A 17,268-nucleotide genomic window follows, 5' to 3' on the forward strand; every position below is an offset into this window, starting at 1 on the left:
ACTAACTTGTGCTACTCATGCTATCTTCTAGTGAGAGGATTATTGGGATTCTTCAAATTAGATCCTTTTCTTTTTTTCCAAACTAGACGAGGCATAGACACAAAAATGGTCAAAGGGGATTCAGGGCCTGGGCCAATGAATAGTGAGGTCAAATCCTGCAGGACAGGCCATTGCTTATTTCTGGGCTAAGTTGCTCTACTTAACCCCTTGGAAATAAACGTCTTTTCATAATAAAATGGAAATAGCCATCCTTTGGGACAACTTTAAGGTTTCCTTTTTCCGTGGTTATAGCCCTGAAAAAACCAAGGACAAATCTGTTTTAATATTCTCTGTACAGCCACGGAAACCATTAACAAAATGAAAAGGCAACCTACTGGATGGGAAAAGATGTTTGCAAATGATATATCTGATAAGGGGTTAATATCCAAAATATGTAAAGAACCTATATAACTTAACACCCCCCACCAAAAAAAGCCAAACAATCTGATTTTAAAAAGGGCAGAGGACCTGAATAGACATTTTTCCAAAGAGGACCTGCAGATAGCCAATAGACACATGAAAATATGCTCAACATCACTAATCAACAGGGAAATGCAAATCAAGACCACAATGAGATATCACCTCACACCTGTCAGAATGGCTAGACTCAAAAAGATAAGAAACAACAGCTGTTGGCAAGGATGTGGAGAAAAAGGAACCCTCTTGCACTGTTGGTGGGAATGTAAATTGGTGCAGCCACTGTGGAAAACAGTATGGAGGTTCCTCAAAAAGTTAAAAACAGAAATACCATACAATCCAGTAATTCCACTACTGGGTATTTACCCAAAGAAAATGAAAACACTATTTCAAAAAGATGTATGCACCCCTGTTTATTGTGTAATTATTTACAATAGCCAAGATATGGAAGCAGCCTAAGTGTCCATCGATTAAATGAATGGATAAAGAAGATATGGTGTGTGTGTGTGTATGTATATATGTATTTATATGTATGTACACACACACACACACACACACACAGGAATATTGCTCAGACATTAAAAAAAGGATGAGATCTTGCCATTTGCAGCAATGTGGATGGACCTAGAGGGTATTATGCTAAGTGAAATAAGTCAGACAGAGAAAGACAAATACCATATGATTTCACTTACATATAGAATCTAAAAAACAGGGCGCCTGGGTGGCTCAGTCGTTAAGTGTCTGCCTTCGGCTCAGGTCATGATCTCAGGGTCCTGGGATCGAGCCCCGCATCGGGCTCCCTGCTCCGTGGGAAGCCTGCTTCTCCCTCTCCCACTCCCCCTGCTTGTGTTCCCTCTCTTGCTGTGTCTCTCTCTGTCAAATAAATAAATAAATAATCTTTAAAAAAAATCTAAAAAACAAAACAAATAAAAAAAGCAGAAACAGACTCATAAATACAGAGAACAAATTGATGGTTGCCAGAAATGGGGGGGGGTGGACAAGATGGGTGAAGGGGAGTGGGAGATACAGACTTTCAGTTATGGAATGAATAAATCATGGGGATGAAAGGCACAGCATGGGGAATAGAGTCACTGGGACTGTAATAGTGCTGCTCGGTGACAGATGGTGACTACACTTGTGAGCACAGCATAACATACAGACTTGTCCGATCACTATGTCGTACACCTGAAACTAATGTAACATTGTGTGTCAACTATACTTCCATTTTAAAAAGATAAATAATAATAAAGTATATGTTCTGACAGATGGCCCAATCACTTTGACCAAACTTCCCTCTTCTTCTGCCCCTCAGTCCTCCAAGTATTTCCCACTCGCTTACCCCAGCGTTTACAAATCCTCTGGCTTTTTGTTTCAGGGGAGAGGAGTTCAGTCTCTCTACCCTATTGCAATCATTTTGACAAAAGTCCTCCTTGCCTTTTTAACTGTTAAAGTTAAGGTAAATTTTAAAATAAAGTATTATGTTCTCATTTGATCTTACTCCTTTAATTTTATAGATATTATTAATAAAGCATATACTCTCTTCCTTAAAATGTTTATTAATTTAAAACATAAGTAGCAAACTTTTATTGAGTGCTTTCTCTGTGCCGGGTGATATGTCAAGCACTCTGCCAGTGTCCTCTCATTCGTCCTCATTATAACCCCATGAGGTCGATCCCCCTATATTATCCCAGTTTTTGATCATGGAAACTGAGACACACAACGATCAGAAAGGAGCTTTCCCACTGACAGAATCAGTATTAGGACCCAGAGAGTTTGAGTTCACTCATTTTACTACAGTGTTGAAATGATCACTGAAGGACTATTTTTTATGATTTTTCTAAGTTTGTGGGACGTTGCTGTTGAGTTCTCTAGACCCAGAGGTACACCAAACTTTTTAGACTTTGCCCTGGAGATCAGGTCTTCCTAAGGAGAGTGAAGGCAAGTTGCCTGAAGGTAGGAAGGCTCCTGGAAGGTGGGGGATGCAGGATTGGGGTTAGGCAGTTCCCGGAAAGGCAGAGTGCCTTTGTGTGTGCATAACACAATGTGGAAACATGCAGATCTCTAGGGAGAACATTCCATAATCTCCCTTGGGAGGACGGTTCTCCTGTGGTTCTCCTATGTTCTCACTACCCTTTTGTTTAAAGCCTAAGCAGTCTTTTCCTAGAGATATTTTCTTGAATGAATAAAATTAACTCCTAATTTAACATTGCAATGTTGGAAGCATGGGAATTAGTTTTTTCTCCCAAGTATCAGAATGATGTAACATTAATACTCTCCCAAATGTTATAGCTACCTACAGCCTTCCTTGTTATTTCCTAATTTAGATAAAACCTGGAATGTAAAGGGCGCCTGGGTGGCTCAGTTGGTTAAGCGACTGCCTTCGGCTCAGGTCATTATCCTGGAGTCCCGCATCGAGTCCCACATAGGGCTCCCTGCTCGGCAGGGAGTCTGCTTCTCCCTCTGACCCTCTTCCCTCTCGTGCTCTCTATCTCTCATTCTCTCTCTCTCAAATAATAAATAAAATCTTAAAAAAGAAACCTGGAATGTAAAAATAGCTGGTATAATTAAAGACAAAAGAATTTAAATATGAAAAAGAAGTTGCATACATTTGGGCTTTTCCTCTCCTGTTTTCATAATCTTACTTTTGCTCTTTTGACCCCATATCTCTCTGTTTATTGATTCCTTGTGTCTTCATTTATAATTTCAAATGAATGTTAAAAGCTCAGTGCATCTCAGTTTCTAAGTGTATTGATCTCCCTCCTCTTACCGTTTTTCTCATTTTCCTACTTTCCTTAAGAAAAATTTGTCTTCCGTTTGCCCTTCCTCTCATGTCCCTTGATTTCACATGTATATTGAGCATATTGACATATGTCTTTTTATTCTAGTTTTTTTTAGTTAAAGATTTGGAGAGCTAACAGGCATAGAGGAATCAGTGTGTACTGGCTGTGTTATATATATGCATGATCTCCTGTAATTGTCTATTCTATGAATTGGGATCTGTTGTTATCACCAGTTATAGATAGAATGACATTGAGTTGGAGAGTGAAGGGCAACTTAATGAGGGGGATTTGAATCCAGGTCTATCTTCCTGCAGTCCTTTCCCTCCTATCCTCTCACAGTATCGCTCTCCATATAACGAAGGCCATGGGAGGTTCTAAATGGGTTGATTTGGGCTATCATGCACGCTTTAAAATTATTTCCCAATTGAAAAAATAATCTTAATTTTAAATAATAGTTTTAAAATGATTTCAATTGTCATTTCAGTTGTTCTCCTGAACTACTCACATTTTTTACACTAGGCTTCCCAACAATGTCCTTAACATTTCATGTGATCTTTCCTATATGCAAAAGCAGTAAAGTTGGCTCATTAGTCTGTGTGTTTAAAGCAGCAGATATTTGGATTGAAAACTTCTGATTAAGTTATGCATGCTAATAATAGAAATTTGGGGAGGGGCATCTGGGTGGCTCAGTCGGTTAAGGGTCTGACTCTTGATTTCGGTTCAGGTCATGATCTCAGGGTCCTGAGATTGAGCCCTGAGTCGGGACTCCATGCTCAGTGGGGAATCTGCTTCTCTCTCTCTCTCTCCTCCTCTCCATCTGCCCCTCCCCAACCCTCAAGCTCATTTTCTCTCTCTCTCAAAACAAATAAGTCTTTAAAAAAAAAAAAAGAAAATTGGGGAAATATAGAAAATTTAAAAGAACAACAGTGATAACTACTGTTGACATTTTAAACCTATTTTCTTATGTTCTTGGAATGCGTATATGATTATTTTTATATTTATTAATATTTCTATATGTAAAGGCATATATATCTGTGTCTTATTATTTAAGACATTTTAAGTGCACTTATTTAGTTATTGATTTGCTTCATATGGCAAGTCAGATTTAGGTCAAAGTGTTGATTCTGTTCTGGAATATTTGTACTTACAATAGTTCATGTTATTTATTAAAGTTTTATGGAGTTATAGAGAAATCATTCCTGGTCAAGAAATAAAGCATTTGAGGTATGTAGCATTTAGCACTTAAGGTATATTGGGAGCCTTACAGATTGCTATTTCTTGATAAGTTTATAGTCTACAACTTTGAAAATAAAGCATCTTTTATTCATTTTACAACCTACATAAAGGGGCGCCTGGGTGGCTCAGTCAGTTAAGCATCCAACTCTTGATCTCAGCTCAGGTATTGATCTCAGGGTCATGAGTTCAAGCCCCGTGTTGGGCCCCCACTGTGTGGCTGAGCCTCGTTTGCCTTCCGTCCAGTCAGCTGCAATGGCTCACTTTGCCCCTTGCGGGCCAGGTTTGGTCTCAGTGCTGTTAAGGGCCTGTCTGAGGCCGCTGTGGGCTTGTAGTTGGGCAGTGTCAGCAGTCAGACCGGGTACCTGCCCTCTCAACCCATTTGCCCAGGTCACATTAGGCTGCAGGACACTCTCCCTGTATTGTCCCTTGAGAAACTTTCATTGGTGGGCAGGCCCTGCAGACAAACCAGATACCTGCCTCCAATCCTTCTGCCCCAGGGCGGCAGTGACCCTGAACTGCAGGGCTCTCTCCATATGCTGCCTTTTGAGAGGTTTTTGTGGGTGGGCAAGGCTGGTAGTTAGATCAGGGCACTGTCTCCACACTAGCAGTTATAAGGTTTGCCTGCCTCGGCTGCAGTGGACCTGGTGTGTGTGGTTTTTTTCCTCTCTCCCCAGGGCAGGAGTCACTTTGGAGTGGTGCTGGTCCCTGCTGGGGCTGCTTGCTGGATGAGATGTGGCTGGAGCTGCTTCGGAGGGATGTGTAGGCCACTCTTTTGATCTGATTGTAAATCACATACTTAGGATTTTTTAATTCCATTAGAAAAAGCTGTCTAATTTTTTTAAGTTCAAATCAAGACCTCTCAGTGACAGACCTCTGTCCTGGGAAGATCAATATATGTTATTACTATGAACAAGTAGCTTAATCCCAGTTTTAAAATGGGCTGATGCTCTAATAGCAGAAGTCTCTCTTATGCTCTAGATACTGTTATATGAATTTAGAGATGGCAGAGTTGTATTCATTGTAAAGCAAGAAAATGCCAAGTGAAAAGAAGACAGCTTGGGAAGATCTTAGCACCACACAAGAAATCTCAACACTAATTCTTAATTTATAATTTTATTCAATTTTAGTCACACTGAAAACTTTATCTATGGGGTAAAATTTTCCAAAATCTTTGGTTTACACATATTTATGATAGAAAACTCGAAAACGGATCTATTATAAAATTACCCTTTATTAGCAACTTGGGAAAATTTATATTATAGAATAAAGCACAAGAATTCAAGGGCTATTTGGCCACGTTGCCTCTCCCATCCCTTTTCCTCTGTGCTGAATCCATTTGGGCACAAAGCCAAGGTAATTTCCAGAAATTGGCAGTGCCCTGGCAAATGCACAGCTGCCATTGTCTCCAACCCTTGCTTACTAATTTTGCACAAACCACTTCCTCCTCTTGAGACTGAGAAATTCAAAGGGCAAGGGAGGTGTGCCTGGAGGGCACTACCTTGAGCTCCTGGTAGATTCAGGAGCCCCTAAGGATGGCAGCAGCATCACGTCCCCTGCCACCCTCCCCAGAGAGCTTCCTGCCGATAAAAGTGGCATTCCAAACACACCCTTGTACCGTCCTGCTCTTGCTTAGCTTTTTCCATTTGACTCTCGATGTTTAAAAACTTTGCCTGATTTTTTTCAGTTCCCTTCTAATAGATACTAGTTCTGACTTCTCATGAATCAAAAGATCCAAACCGTCAGTTGCCACGAGGGTACCGGAGCCAAATCTGGGCAGGGAGAGAGGAGCAGAGAGGGCAAAAGACAGAGCAAGGATGGTGGGGCTGCCTGTGTTCCTTGTTTCCACGTACCAGCTTCTTCACTGTGCAGTGACAGTGTGTGGGTGTACACATACACACAGGTAAAATTTAGATATTTTTATCCTCCCACACTCTTCTTAAATGTAGTCAGCTCTGATCATATTTTAAGAGAGTCATGGGGATGTTTTTTTTTTCCCTTTGTTCTTGTGCCTCTCCATCTCTCTGCCTTTGTTGGTGGGGATTGGACCTGATATTCTTGGTGGGCAGAGGGAAGCCTCTGGGACTACACACATCTTGAGACATGCTTCGAGGTGTCTCTTGCTCTGCCCCCTCCCAGAGCACAGCTGAGTTGCCAGTAGCTGGATGGCCTTTTACTGCTCTGTTGACTGGTGCAGTCACCCCGCTAGGTGGGTGCTTGTGCTTCCTTGGGAGTAGCTCTAGGGCATCTAGAATAACACTGCGAATTGCTATTGTTTTTTCATCAGTCGTCATGATATCATAGCTATTTGTTTCTCTTTGTCCGCATAAACAAACAACCAGACCAGGGAAAGAGTGTAGCATGAGGAAGGAGGACTCATCCCAGCTCTGCTGCTGATTAGCTGTTGTATCGAGCAAGTCGGCAATATCCTATGAATTTGAATTTGGACACATGAATGTCATCTCAGAGGTAAAGCAAGTGGGTTGGACTATAGTCCTTGATAGACATTCCTTGATAAATACCAAACCGAGTGTGATGAGTATACTGAAATCCTCTTCCTTTAACTCATTCCCAGTGCCAGTGGGCACAACTCTACTTCATGTGCATCCTTAACCTCTTAGAAAGGGGTAGAGATTACAAAACAAACTCGTGTTTTTCTAACTTTTTGGTATGAGCCCATTCCAATATGGTGTCATTAGGAAGAAACTCAGGATAAAGATGGACAAAATGGAAATTTACCTGGAATTAACATAAAGTCCTGTAGTTTGATTCAAAGAACAAATTGCACAAACAGGTGTTTGGCTGAAATTCACATACACTTTTAGGTATTTGCATTATCCTCAAGTTTGATGTGCGCCAAAAGCGTAATGTACGCCCTGTGCTGTACAGGGTAACCGCGAGTCCCAGGAGCAAAGGCAGATTGGAAATAACTGCTGAGGCAGTGGCCAGGTCAGACAGGATCAAGTCAGCAGTCCTAAAAGACCTTAGGCAGAGCAACGTAAGAGAGGCCAAAGGCAAGGGAGCTCAAGGTTGTGGCAGGAGATCAGCCAGGAAAGCAAACGAAGGGATCAATAGTGTCAAAGCTGAGAGATCAGCTTAAAAGGAATGGGTTGGGGAGGATGGGGTGAGGGAAATGGGGGTCAATTCAGCAAATAGCTGTTGCTGTAACAAGAGGGCTCCAGCTATTATTATTATCTGTTCTTTCCCCTCCCTCCAGCCTTTTATTCCCAGGCAGCTTCCTAGCCCCTAAATTTCTGCATGCTCTAGAATTTCAGTCCCCCCAACCTAACCTCATCCCACCCAACTTCATCTCTCTGATTTGTTTAAAGGGAAAAATCATCTGCATTATTTCATAAGGTTTCAGAGCCCATATATGAAGGTAAGGCATTACTGTTACTGCTCCCAACATTAGCTGGCTAATTTCATTATTTCTGAGTTACCAGCCTTCTCACACATGCCCTGGTGGTTTCTGCTTGCCTCTTCTAATGCTCTTAGCCTCCCTGACTTCCTTTCTTTTTATTTTATTTTATTTTTTTAATTTTATTTTGTTTTGTTAATCACCATATATTACATCATTAGTTTTTGATGTAGTGTTCCATGATTCATTGTTTGCATATAACACCCAGTGCTCCATTCAATAAGTGTCCACTTTAATACCCATCACCAGGCTAACCCATCCCCCCACCCCCCTCCCCGCTAGAACCCTCAGTTTGTTTCTCAGAGTCCATAGTCTCTCATGGTTTGTCTCCCCCTCCGATTTCCCCCCCTTCATTTTTCCCTTCTTGCTATCTTCTTTTTTTTTTTTTGGAACATATAATGTATTATTTGTTTCAGAGGTACAGGTCTGTGATTCATCAGTCTTACACAATTCACAGCACTCACCATAGCACGTACCCTCCCCAATATCTATCACCCAGCCACCCCCTCCCTCCCACCCCCCACCACTCCAGCAACCCTCAGTTTCTTTCCTGAGATTAAGAATTCCTCGTATCAGTGAGATCATATGATACATGTCTGTCTCTGATTGACTTATTTCACTTAGCATAATACCCTCTAGTTCCAGCCACATCATTGCAAATGACAAGATTTCGGGTTTTTTGATGGCTGCATAATATTCCATTGTATATATACACCACATCTTCTTTATCCATTCATCTGTTGATGGACATCTTGGCTCTTTCCATAGTTTGGCTATTGTAGACATTGCTGCTATAAACATTGGAGTGCACGTACCCCTTCGCGTCACTATATTTGTATCTTTGGGGTAAATACCCAGTAGTGCAATTGCTGGGTCGTACAGTAGCTCTATTTTCAATTTTTTGAGGAACATCCATACTCTTTTCCAGAGAGGCTGCACCAGCTTGCATTCCCACCAACAGTGCAAGAGTGTTCCCCTTTCTCCGCATCCCCGCCAACACCTGTCATTCCCTGACTTGTTAATTTTAGCCATTCTGACTGGTGTGAGGTGGTATCTCATTGAGGTTTTGATTTGATGCCGAGCGATGTTTGGGCACTTTTTCATGTGTCTGTTGGCCATTTGGATGTCTTCTTTGGAAAAATGTCTGTTCATGTCTTCTGCCCATTTCTTGATTGGATTATTTGTTCTTTGGGTGTTGAGTTTGATAAGTTCTTTATAGATTTTGGATACTAGCCCTTTATCTGATATGTCCTTTGCAAATATCTTCTCCCATTCTGTAGGTTGTCTTTTGGTTTTGTTGACTGTTTCTTTTGCTGTGCAGAAGCTTTTTATTTTGATGAAGTCCCAAGAGTTCATTTTTGCCCTTGCTTCCCTTGCCTTTGGCAATGTTTCTAGGAAGAAGTTGCTGTGGCTGAGGTCGAAGAGGTTGCTGCCTGTGTTCTCCTCTAGGATTTTGATGGACTCCTATCTCACATTTAGGTCTTTCATCATTTTGAGTCTATTTTTGTGTGTGGTATAAGGAAATGGTCCAGTTTCATTTTTCTGCATGTGGCTGCTTGACTTCCTTTCTTCTGTGGGTCTCAAATCATCTTCCTTTCAGAGGTTCGTCTCAAATCCTACCTCTTTCATTCAGCCTGAGTGAACTACTCTAGTCCCCATTACTGTTTGCCCTCTGCACAGCTCTGTATAACAGAACACAGCACATTTGTCATGGGGGGAAGGGAGAGGAGGAGGCAATTCCTTCCATGTAATTATTAACTCCTTAAGTAGTTTATAAGCTTTGAAAGGAAGGAACTGTGTCTTACAGAGACTACATGTGTCGGTAAGAGAGAGAGTTTTGGAATTAGAAAAAATAATCTGGTATTCAATCTTGGCTCCATGACCTTTAGCAAAATACCTCTCTGTAGACCTCAGTTTTTGTGAAGACTAGGCATAATGATTCCATGCCCTGACTTCCTTGCCACAGGGATCAAGATCATAGCCCACAGGGGCGCCTGGGTGGCTCAGTCGGTTAAGTGACTGCCTTCGGCTCGGGTCATAATCCTGGAGTCCTGGGATCGAGTCCCACATCGGGCTCCTGGCTTGGCAAGGAGCCTGTTTCTCCCTCTGACCCTCTCCCCTCTCATGCTGTTTCTCACTCTCTCTCTCTCTCAAATAAATAAATAAAATCTTTAAAAAAAAAATCATAGCCCACAGCACTTTATTAACCTGTGAAGCACTCTAAGGAAGCAAGGGGTTATTATAAGAGGTGCTATGGTGTTATAAAAAAGGCAAGGGAATTTGGGGATCTGAATTTTGAGTTATATTTGTATTTCTGCTCTACCACTTACCCAGTTTATGACCTTAAAAAGTTTTTTATTTCTTTGTAAAATGAGAATGGCACTATTACAAGGATTATAGTGCTGGTGCTGACTTACACACCAATTTGTAAGAGCCAATTGAAACTTTGCAAGTAGGTTACTAAACTATTATTAGCTTGAAATCTGCCATGGTGGGAGTATTTATACCAGAGAAATCAGTAAACACTACAAATCAGAGTGTCCTGGTGGGTTTTTTTTTTTTTCTTCCTTTTTTTGGTTTTGTTTTCTGCAGAGCTGTTTTACCAGTATATTGCTGATTATGCATGCTGGTCTATGTAAGTTGTAAGACACTTTGTCTCATTTATCATTAGAAGTAGTAATTGTAACAGTAATGCTTTGTATCCACAGAACTTAGCTTAGTGCAAAGCACAGCTCCTAGTATCTATTTAATAAGTATATTTTTAATTTAACTTGGGTTCACCCTTGTATTATTTTGATACTTCTGCCCTGAGCTAAAGGAGCACTCCCATCCCATCCTCCCAAATCCCTCTCTACAAAGTGTCTTTTTAAAATCAGGTAACATAAATAAAAGCCTGGTACAGTGCATTAACACACACAATAGGACTTGAACCCTCCATCTCTGTAACTGAGCTAAATACCTTTTTTCCAAACCTTTCTTTCTTCTGATATTTCCTATTTCATTTAATGATGTTGCCCATCTATCCGTTATCCCAAGTAAGTTATCTGAAAGTCTTCTTCCCTTTTCCCTTTTCCTTACGCACACCCAGGTCTAATCAATCACTAGACCTTACTTATTCTGCCTCCTCAGCCTTTCCCCTCCTCCTCGTTACCGCTGCTCCTGCCTTGGTTCAGGCCCTCATCATTCCCACCTGAACTCTTCCTCCTAAGTGACATCTTGACTTTCAGTGTTTCCCCTTCCATCCAACCTCTACTTCTATGGATGTAATTTTAAATTACAAATTTGAGGGGCGCCTAGGGGGCTCGGTCAGTTAAGTGTCTGCCTTCGGCTCAGGTCATGATCCCGGGGTCCTGATCTGGGGATCAGCCCTGCGTCGCATGGGGCTTCCTGCTCAGCAGGGAGTCTCTTCCTTCTGCCCCGTCCCCCGCGTGCATGCCTGCGTGCTCTCTCAAAATCTTTTAAAAATAAATAAATTAATTAAAAATTTGGCCAAATCACTCCCTCGATTAAAATTTCTTAATGGTTTTCTATTGTCTTGAGGATAAAAATCCAAAAACTTTAGTTTGTCATCTGGGTCCACCACATTCTGACCTTTGGCTGCCTTTTATAAGAGTTATCTCCTGCTGCTCCCCAATACTTCCTGCAATGTCTAGTCTCACTTTTACCTGGTTTACCCTCCAACCCAAACAACATTTCCTCTATGACTTCTCTGGACGTATTTGATGTTTGTTTTTCTGAGCTCCTGTAGCACCTTGGTCATGTCTGTGTACCATATATCTAACCATGCGGCTCTTATTATCAATTGGTCTTTCCCTCTAGATTGTAAGTTCCTATAGAGTAGAAGCCTATGTACCATTCATTAATTCCTAACACATTGTGTAGCATATAATAGGAGCTCAATACATATTTACATGAATGAATGAGACTTCAAAGGATAGGGTGTTTTCATTGGTTCATTCATACAAGCTACTCATAGGGTATGGCAATGAAAAAAAAAACGCTTAAAATTTGGATCTCAGTAATTCAGATGAGAAATTAATAACATAGGGGTAGTTTCTTTTTATCCATAACCCCCAGTCTGGGATACTATACCCCCGTCACCTTCAGGATAAAATCCAAGCCTTTTAGCCTAGCATACAAATCTTCTTACAAAATGGTCCCTGACTGTCTTTTTTTTTTTTTTTTAGAAAATTTTTTAAAGATTTTATGTGTTCATTTGAGAAAGAGTGTGAGAGAGAAAGAGAACACAAGCAGGGGGAGAGGCAGACAGGGAGAGAGAAGCAGACTCCCCACGGAGCCCGACGTGGGGCTCTATCCCCCGACATAGAGATCATGACCTGAGCCAAAGGCAGAGGTTTAACCATCTGAGCTACCCAAGTGCCCCTGGTTCCTGACTTTCTCTCCTTTCTTATCTTTCTCTCTGTATATGCATATAACCCTGCATTCCAGCCACTTCAATTGGTCATATATTCCATAGTCTTTCATGCATCCTTGCCCTTGTTCATACTTTCTCCACATCTGTGGTATCCTCTCCCTCTTCTCTCGCTCACCCCTTTCCTGCCAACCCGATGAGGTTCTACACTTCTAACACTGATCGGTAGTTACCACCTTTGGGCAGCTAGCCCTGAAAGTATCCCTCCCTCTTCTGTGCTCGCAGAGCACTTGGTTGATTCATGATAAGCACTGTACTGTCAGTCATTGTTGGTCTGTTTCTTGCCCCCTCTATAAAGTGAGATTCTCTTTATACCCTGGTTCCTATTAAACATATTCTAAATGTTTAATTCAGAGTGAAGGAAGAAATAACTATTATGTAGGGATTTGTAAAGAAAGTAAATTTCTGACATACAATGAATAAATTTAAGATTAAATTTGCACGAACTGGCCAATCTAGACAATTCCGTGTCTTTATTTTCAGAGGTTGGGTGGCCCTGAGAAATTGGTGCTAATGGACAGATCAGAAGCAAAGAATAAGTTTAAAGCACTGGGGCTTAGTTTGTTGCCCCAGATTTGGTGCATTACAGTAAAAACAGATTTTATATCTTAGGAATTTGTGTTGTCACATACACAAGACATTTACCTACATGACTTAATGAATACCTTAGGAAGTAAAACAATGCCCCAGGAGAAAAAACACTAAAGAAAAAAGAAAAAATATGAGCAGGATATTGTTCCTAATAAAACAATGCTTATCAAGACATTTAATTTCTCTTTGGGAAGGGAAACATTTTTTTAATATTTTTTAATATTTATCAGTCTGTTTAGGCTGCTGTAACAAAAATACCATAGACTAGATGGCTCAGACAACAAATACGTATTTCTCACAGTTCTAGAGGCTGGGAAGTCCAAGATCAAGGCACTGGCATATTTGACATGTCTGTGAGGGCTCCGCCCTTATGACCTAATCACTTTCCAAAGGCCCCACTTCCAAATACTATCACATTGGGGATTGGGTTTCAGCATATGAATTTTGGAGCAAGGGGACACAACCCCATTCACTCTATAGCAACATATTAATGCAGAATGCTTGGAAGAAACCCCTCCCAAATCTAACCACCTAGACCTAACCGTAGTTAATAGTGAACAATAGTTAATTCTTGGGATATATTCTTCCAGTGTTTTTTCTTGTGTATGTGTCCATGTGTCCTTTCCAGTAAAAGGTGGGGGCTGGGTGAAACAGGTGATGGGGATTAAGGAGGACACTTGTGATGAGCACCAGGTAATGTATGGAAGTGTCGAATCACTATATTGTCCCCTGATACTAATATTACACTGTATGTTCACTGGAATTTAAAAACTAAAAAATTGTAAGAGTTTGTGTTGTATATATTGTTCTAACCTATTTTTTATATTAACATGTCATGAACGTTTTCTCAGGTTCGTAAATACTCTTTTACAACATGATCTGTAATTGCTGCATAGTATTCCACCATTTGGATGTATACCGACGTTCAACCAACCCCCATTTTTCAGTGTTTTTGTTATTATAAACAGAAGTGCGGTAGTGTGGGTGACTAAAAGAAGGGTGATCTCATGTCCTCCTATCTTCCCCAGGTTTTGGAGCCCTCTCTTCCATCAGAATTCTGTCCCAATAATCCTCTGAGTGTCATCTCAGGACCCTGGGCACACTCATGGCACCATGGCCAACCCTCAGGAGCCCCTGAGCTGCTCCTCTTCCTCACACTTACCCTCGAGTGAAAGCAGAAACTCCAACGGACTCCAAGATGAACTCACACCTGTGGGGAGCCACCCATCACCCAAGCTCCTTAAGGACCAGCAGGAAAAGAGGGTGGTACAAACAGAGCTGACCGAGAGCATGAACTGCCCCATCACCACAACAGTGTTGACAAGCGTGAGTGAGGATTCCAGGGACCAGTTTGAGAACAGCGTTCTTCAGCTAAGGGAACAAGATGAATCAGAGATGGCCATGTCTCAGGGGAACAGCAACACCATGGATGGAGAGAGCACAAGTGGAACTGAAGACATCAAGATTCAGTTCAGCAGGTCGGGCAGCGGCAGTGGTGGGTTTCTGGAAGGACTGTTTGGATGCTTAAGGCCTGTCTGGAATATCATTGGCAAGGCATATTCCACTGATTACAAATTACAGCAGCAAGGTAAGGTAGAGTGTGGACCTGGGAATAGTCCCTGTGTAGACACATCACCACCATTCACTGGATAACCTTTGACTAAAACCCTAGTGCCCGATGAATACCCTATACCAATCTCCTATAAACCTTCTGACTGGAACAGATTCACATTTGGTTGGTCTTTTCTGGCCAAAGCCCATCTTTTGGAGCTGTCCAGTCTAGGGGTGTCAAGTAGAGTACATAGAAGACAATCTACAGTGTTAATGAGGAAGAAAATGTTAGAGCTCCTGTTCCTTGTATCATCATTTTAAGTTTCTATTTTCATGCATGTTTTCATATATATTTGGTATTTTAATAAAGTTGTGCAGATACATAACTTATAAATAAATCACCTAGTGCATGTTTAGAAAATTTTTTTTTACTGAAAGTTCATGCAATCAAAAAGTCTGATGGCCACTGGATTAACTCAAAACCAGACAGACGCCAAGTGGTTCTCTGCCTAAAGCTTGGGCCCTAGTTTAGCTTGTAGTAAAAAGGAATCATTTTCTTACAGTCCAGGCACAGAAAGCTCACATTGTGAGGAAAGAACAAATACACAACCAATCTTGAGAAGCATTATTATGTCTAGATCCCACAGCTTTTTAAAAAGTAAATTAACTCCCATCGCGGTGTAACATGCATATTCATATATACCAATTCAAGCATTATGCTTCTGAAGGAAAGAGAACACATGGCCCTAGTGTTCTTTATAACTTCATTTATATTCTTTAAAAGAATTTTTTTCTTCCTGATAGCAAAAGTAATATATGAGGTTAGGTTGGAATATACAGGTAAGTTTCCCCCCAAAGTAAAAATATTTATCTATGATCCTCAGTCTTCACTATTAATGTTTTTGGTATATATTATGTTAGTCTTATTACGTGTGTGTGCTTTAAAAAAAAAAAAAACAGAGTCAAACTATTTCATTATGCCTTTTCGCTTCACATTTTGAACATTTCCCATATCATGAAATAGATTTATTTAAGCAATCCTCTATTCCTTGGCAATTTGTTATTTTTAGTGATCATATGCTATACTGCAATGAACATCTGTTTATTACTTAATTTTCACACATACCCTTAGTTATGTCTGTGATCATTCTTATTATATCTTTGATTTCCTTAAGATAAGTTTTTAGAAGACAAATGGTTGAGTTAAAATGGTTCATGCCTTTTTAAGGCTTTTGATACATATATTTGTAGCCTTATGTAAATGATTCCATTGTTAACAGTTCTCTCATCAAGAAATTTTGGAAAGGACCAGAAATGTAGACCAGAAATGAGATTCTGTCTTATTTACTTTATATCTGAATGTTGGACTCTGTGACCCTCTCCTAAAAATATATTCACTTTGGGGCGCCTGGGTGGCTCAGTCGGTTGAGCGTCTGACTTTGGCTCAGCTCATTATCTGGGAGTCCTGGGATCAAGCCCCACATCGGGGAGCCTGCTTCTCCCTCTCCCTCTGCCCCCCCCCACTCGTGAGCTCTTTATCTCAAGCAAATAAATAAAAATCTTTTTAAAAATTAAATATATATATATATATACATATATTCATATCTTTCAGTCGAGACTGTTGACAGCTTTTCCACAACAGCCTGTCGACCTCAGGCACTGTTGACCACTTTTCTCGTGCATTCTATTTTTCTGATTTCTGAAATATTTTCTCTTAAACCAATACCTCTCTTAAACCTCTCCCTCTATACCCTTTCCCAGTATGTGTATTGGATTTGCTGGTAAATCAAATGATCCCAGGTGTGCTTTCCCAGATTTGTCAATCATAGCATCCATTCCTGTACATGCAGAAATTCTTTGTGTCCCTGGGGTTGGTCTGTCTGTCTGTCTCACTGTCTTTCATACATCCTCCCGTCCCATCCGTCCTGCACATTCCACCCTTCTTTCCCCCTCTGTGGTCTTGAGGTTTCAAGAAATTAAAAAGTTGTTCCTTGTCACACAAAGGTTGGGGGTTTCAATGTTAAAACAGTATTATTATTTTAAAAATTGGGAATTAAGATAAGCACAAAGAGGAAAATAAAAAATAACCTGTTATCCCACAACCCAGGGATAACCACCCTTAGTTTACTATTTTTTAAAAAGTTCCCTCTCCTCTGCTGAGACACAAAACCTACTAATATCTGCTTATGTGATAAAATTGCATTTGGCTTTTAGAGTCTTAACTTGTCCAGTCTAATAATTATTTTGGTGGTAATTTGGAGATCTCAGGATACAAATGCAGCATCGAGGTTCAGGCTCATAAAGAGGGGCAGCAGACACATCCTATGTGTCTGTCAAAAGGACTTTTCAAATTTGGGGGGCGGGGGATGTGCCTGGGTGGCTCAGTCTGTTATGTATCTGAATCTCCATCTCAGCTCAGGTCTTGGTCTCAGGGTTGTGAGTTCAAACCCCATAATGGGCGTGGAGCCTACTTAAAAAAAATTTTTTTTAATTGTCCCGTAAACTTGTATTTAATCAATCTTCTGATTGATTATGTGACTGCCAGAAAGGCTTATTTCAAGAGTAAATAAGAAACGGGCGTGGTCAGCTTAAGCTTACAAGGCAGCTTATAGCTGCCTAGCTCTTCAGCAGATGACAGGATACCCTACTGTGGGCTGGTGTTGCTGGGGGCCGTGAAAGGGATTCACTGGCCAGAAAATAAGGTAGTTTTTTCCTTGTCAGCTCTGGGATCAGGGAGCTAATCTTTAATCCTGGATTACAGTCAGCCAAAGGATAGCACACAGAACAGATGTGTCTCTGCATTTGGT

At 40.9% G+C, this 17,268-nt stretch overlaps 1 protein-coding gene across 12 annotated transcripts in view; it reads left to right on the forward strand.

The window, feature by feature from the left end:
* Nucleotides 1–17,268, forward strand: part of MAP3K13 (mitogen-activated protein kinase kinase kinase 13) — a 135,110-nt gene that overhangs the window by 80,311 nt on the left and 37,531 nt on the right. For 9 of the 12 annotated variants that reach the window (XM_027584107.1, XM_027584110.1, XM_027584109.1 and 6 more), the window contains one exon: nucleotides 13,939–14,498. In XM_027584107.1, the coding sequence (XP_027439908.1) occupies nucleotides 14,024–14,498 (475 nt within the window). In that variant the 5' untranslated portion in view covers nucleotides 13,939–14,023. Of the gene's footprint in view, nucleotides 1–5,201; nucleotides 5,232–6,156; nucleotides 6,373–6,811; nucleotides 6,939–13,938; nucleotides 14,499–17,268 lie in introns of those variants that run through there. The other 3 variants (XM_027584101.2, XM_027584103.1, XM_027584104.1) reach the window with 3 other exon arrangements.

This window comes from Zalophus californianus, chromosome 1 (assembly GCF_009762305.2).
Source record: "Zalophus californianus isolate mZalCal1 chromosome 1, mZalCal1.pri.v2, whole genome shotgun sequence".
In the NCBI taxonomy this organism is placed as follows: domain Eukaryota; kingdom Metazoa; phylum Chordata; class Mammalia; order Carnivora; family Otariidae; genus Zalophus; species Zalophus californianus.